General features: G+C 37.6%; 1 protein-coding gene across 1 annotated transcript; it reads left to right on the top strand.

Moving 5' to 3' along the window:
• The first annotated feature begins 1,596 nt into the window (after positions 1-1,596).
• LOC104608473 (uncharacterized) lies at positions 1,597-2,265 on the top strand. The gene has a single exon (XM_010274479.3). It carries the CDS (start codon positions 1,652-1,654, stop codon positions 2,099-2,101), a length of 450 nt encoding a protein of 149 aa, XP_010272781.1. The 5' UTR covers positions 1,597-1,651; the 3' UTR covers positions 2,102-2,265.
• Positions 2,266-5,077: the final 2,812 nt, after the last annotated feature.

Here is a 5,077-nt window from a genome sequence, read left to right as displayed (position 1 = left end):
CACCTTTGACAACCTATGTTGTCCAGTAGCTCTCCACATGACATATCTTGTGCACAGGATGTTGCCAGCGTTTTATAGGCAAAAGGTCCAAACTCTGTTTTTGTCCCTTATACTGTATCACGAGGTTTATATAGACTAATGTGTCACACAAGGAGAGACCTGTGGGAAGCAAGGCTCTGTAAACAAGGTCAATTCTTTCAAAATCAATAACCCCCTTCCCTCTCAGCCTTGTGAGCATCATCTCAAATTAAGGTTTTTCTTATGTACTTTTATCCCAGGGAAACTCTTTCTTTGGACACATCAAACAGCTAGGTCTGGTACTAGAAATTTGCCGCAATGGCAAAACTCAATACAAAAGAATTGAGTGAAAAAATAAAGGCCATGTGGTTGCCAATGGCTAAAAGTCATGGCCCTAAGCTAGTCCCCACTGGTTCAGATTCTCCAGCACTAGCCGATAAGAAAGGCCATCTCCATGTCCCCTTTTATTCTCCTTTTAGAGGAAAAAAATGATTCTTCTCATTCGTTTTCAAATTCAACTTAAAAGAGGAAAAAGAAAACCTTGTAAATCATGGAGATTGGAGACGTTATGACTATGTTTTCGGTGGAAATCTGAATCAGATATGAATTTTATATGCACTTCAGTTTTGTATGCTTTTCTTTATAATTATAATTTGCACTCCTTAGTAAAATGTGTACATTGTGAATCATTTTCACTCACTGATAATGCAAATTTTGCATCTTAAAAACTGTTACAAAATTTGCACCACCTTCCTAGTTCCTCTTATATTAATTCTCTCTTATTTAATGCTATGACCACATCCACATGGTGGAGGCCACATTTTACCTCTTAGGCCCAATTCATTTTTCAGTAATTAAATGCATGCATTTGGGTAAGTAAATTTCAAAAAGCATTTTATTCATGTTCTTTTATTTCTTAGACAAATAAGATTATGATCATTTTAGTCGTAAATAGTCATAATTAAAATAAACAATTATGTCCCAAACAGGTATTGACAATTTTTCCTCCAAGTAGGAAAGTGATATCTAGGGATAATAAATTTTCCATGAACACTACATAAATCTGAAAAAAGAAGATGGATTTCTTGATCATGAAAACCAACTTTTCCCCTCCAAATCTAAAAAACAACTGACCCTTGGGTTTTTCTTCCCGTTTTCCTTTTTTTTTATTATTATTATTTTGTAATACACAGTAGGGGTAGCACTCCCCAAACCCTTAGACTCACCCCCAACTTACCTGCGTGAATACTGGACTTAATCCCAGGTCTCTGTCCAACCAGAAGCAAAGTTAAATCAGAATTTACAGTACTCAATCTATTCATTTATATGAAATTTGCACCGCAAACAAATTGAGACTACTGAACTCAATTTTTCTCCATCCAGTTAAAAAACCAAGAAAAACAGGACCATTATTGGGATGCTTGACGATGAATCAGTGGGTTCAGTTGTGGGCCGAGCTGTCTACAGGCTCCAGGCTCCAGCAAGTTCAGTTGTTTGTACTCAAAATTTCTCTTCCTTCCATCTTCCAGGAAATGACCCAACTACCCAAACACTTCAATACAAGCCCCACCACCGCATTCATTAATACTAGCAAAGCAGCAGAGAGCTTACACATGACCCTCCAGAGACAAACATGGAAGCTCTCCTTTCCCAATTCACCCTCCTAACAAACCAGGCGTTGCAGGACAAGAACTTCGACCCTGCAACAATCGACGAGCTTATGAAATTCTTCGAAATCGAGGCCTACAACTCATGGGCTGCACTGGAAATCGAACAGAATAAAGCCGTCGAAGAAGCCGAGGCCTCCTTGAGAGACGTCGAGGACTACCTCGACTCCATCCTGGACGGCGCCATGGATGACTTCCGACGCTTCGAAGAGGAAATGGACAAGGCGGCAAAGGCTGAACTGGAGAGCCTGGTTCAAGAGGCGAAGACTGCAAAGAAGATGGGAAAATTGATCGAGAGTGCAGCCACAATCGCTTCCAAGAAGTACATAGAAGCTGCACTCTCTTCCGCCACTGCTTCAATGAAATCAGCATTCAAAGGGGTCTCCTTTGCTCCTTCTAAGGTTCATCCCTCTTAAGAGCCCCTTCTCTGTGTCATGACTCATGAAAAGAGCACCGGCTCTAAATAAATCTGTCTGCAGTTTTAATTGTTTTTGCTGCTGGTGCTATTGATGCTAGTTTGGGTATTCTGGAATTATTGTAAGTATTTAGTTTTCAATTCTAGATAAGCAGATTTCATGAATTTCTGGGTCGATTGAGTTAGAGATGTTGTTAATCTGATAAGGGTGGTTCTCTTTGGTTGGCAAGCAAGGACAAAACCCTTCTGGTTTAGATGTTTTTAGCCGTCCGATCCCATTGACTATGCGTTAGATTTTTAATACATGAACAGCGAATAATCAATTTGCATAACGTTGAAACTTTTTCTACATAAATTTCTGAAAATATGCATTTGAAACCACACAGCATCAATTCTCTTTATGTCTAGACTCTCTGCAACTCTTTGAAGCTCGATTCATAGACACCCTTTTGTAGCTCTCCACCAGCCATCTCTGTACTCTATTTTGCTTATATCCCCAAGACACCCTGTATTGGCACACGAGTGCCCTGTCTAAACTATTCAATAAAAGGGTTTCATCTGGCTGCAGAGTGAAGATAAGCAAGTTAAAAAAAAAAAAAAAAAAAAATGAAAGAAAAGCTTCATTTCTTAGTGGCATTTCTGAAACTTCCCTAAAGTTTCTGGTTGTTGCTGAGACATCTCCTGAAGTTTTGTAATTGTAATCAGTTCCCTTGAACTTTTTACATAGTTGCAAATGACCTGTCTACTACAATTTTCTAAAAAATGACATTAAAATGTCTAAATATCCATGCAATTACTTTTAACAAAAATGTTTATTTTCCAAGTGAATTACTATTTCAAACCCTTCTAATATCTTTTCTGAAATTAATTTATTTTTTAAATTTGCCCTTCATATCAGTCACTCAAAAGTAAAGCTACAACTTTAAATTTGTTTTTTTTTATAAAGTTTGTATTGTTTTTTTCTCATAGAAACCATTCTCAATAATAATTGTGTATTTTAGACATTTTTATGCCTATTTTTAGAAGATTTTAATAGAGGTGGTTTAATTGCACCTGTATTAGAAAATCCAGGGAGATGATTGTCATTACTTAACTTTAGGAGAGATTTCAGCAACAGTCAAAAACTTTGGGAAGTTTCAGAAATTTACCCTAAAATAAAAAAATAAAAATAAAAAAACAAAAATTAGTGACCACATCCACCCATTTAATGGTTTCACATTCAATTTTCTTGTATTTCGTATATAGTTTTACAAGGAAGAAAACCTAAACCAATTACCCTAGAAAAACTTTACTCCCCTGTCACTTCCTAAACAGCCAAGCGTGACAAAATAGTCAATAGAGAGAACTGGTTTTGCTGATCCATGCCTAATATAAAAGCGACGTCGTATCCTGTCTGTGAATTTAGTATCAATCCACAGTCGGATTCAGGCGACCTATACGGTGGTGGGGCTTAAATTTCTGGGATGGACTGAACTATAAAAACCCCTAAAGATTTCGAGTGTACAACATTATGACCTGTGTTCAAATTATTGAATTCGATGTACCCCTGTTTACTAAAGAATTATTTGAATTCAATGAACCAGGTCATGAGGTGTCGGCTGCCCCCATTTGATTTGGACTACTCAAATATACATATGGAATTCCTGACTAACAAATATTATCTTTTCTTTTTCCTTTTGCTGGCTATGTTGGGATCCAGCTTTTAATTAGGACATCAACAAAAGAGAGAGAGGTAAAGGTCAAGAATAATGACGAAATAGATGGTAAACAAGCTATCTAAAAGTCTTATAGACACCATTATATGTAGGAGTATTTTAATTTTTGTTCATCTTCTTTCTTTGTTTACTCAGCCAAAGTCAATTAGGGGCTCTCATCTTAGGGGGCGCTTTTAACAGTTGGATTGGCCTCATCATGTAGCTGTGCCAATACATGATGGACATATGTTTGCTTTAAGTAAAACCCAACATAATGATAAACCAGACCCGGCATGAGACTCCCAGTCTGAATTAACATTTTGCACTGATTTTTTTTTTTTCAGGAAGGATAACAACATGTTATATTAAAAGATAGAAAAATACAAAAAGGCCCTTCAAAGATCATAGATAAGCTTTGCTATATAAGCGAGGTTGTTGGGCAAGTCTTTTTTGAAAGATTTTTTAGAAGCTCTGATAGTTAAAAAGACATAATGGGCTTTTGCATCAAGATCTTATCAGTCTGAAGACTGTTTGGTTAAGGCGTGTTTTTTTGCATGAAGATAACTTGAAAAAAACCAAAAATCTCCATTTTGATCTTCCCAAAAATAGCCCAAAACAGGCACAATGCCCGTTTTGATCATGAGTGTTTGCAATCTCTCGAAGACTGTTTGCAATCTCTCGAAGCTTATAACTTTGCCAAAGAATTGGCCACTGAACTAAGCTCCTTATGAACCCAAGTAGGGATAGCTGACATAGCAAAAGCCAGGTCCCTAGCCTTGCCAAGGTACTAGTCCAGCCTCCATGGACACCCCTCCCAAGAGGTCAACCATTTGATCATGAGTGCTGAGTGACCTTCAATGACAAAGGAACTTAAGCCAAGGTCCATGGCAATTCAAAGCCTAGTGAGGAGAACCAAAACCTCTGCCTTTGTTGAGTTAGTTGAATCGATTCATCCCATTGAATGCCCAAAAACTATCACCTTATTATAGAGAAAAAGATGCCCTCCACTCCAACTAGACCAAGATTGCCCAAAGAGCTCCCATCGAATCTTAAAACAACCCGGTGGACAGCGCTAGTAGGTTGTTTGAATACTAAATAAGGAGGGGAAGTAGGGGATTTAAATATTACACTTCTTTGGGCTCAAGCTTCAAATCGGGCACATTTAAATTTTTACAAACATCCAATCTGAGCTGCCCTTTACCAATGACCTACTAGCTGAGATAATCACTTTGTAGTTTTCTAAAAATCAGAGGTATAGGATCAAACATATGTAACTATGGGTG

Source organism: Nelumbo nucifera, chromosome 5 (assembly GCF_055504915.1).
Source record: "Nelumbo nucifera cultivar China Antique chromosome 5, China Antique-T2T, whole genome shotgun sequence".
NCBI classification, from domain to species: Eukaryota; Viridiplantae; Streptophyta; class Magnoliopsida; order Proteales; family Nelumbonaceae; genus Nelumbo; species Nelumbo nucifera.
The sequence above is the reverse complement of the archived record's forward strand: the minus strand, read 5'-3'. Positions and strand labels throughout refer to the sequence as shown.

Bases quoted from the DNA above. Each gene is read 5' to 3' on its own strand.
- LOC104608473 (XM_010274479.3), top strand. From the start codon at position 1,652: ATGGAAGCTCTCCTTTCCCAATTCACCCTCCTAACAAACCAGGCGTTG.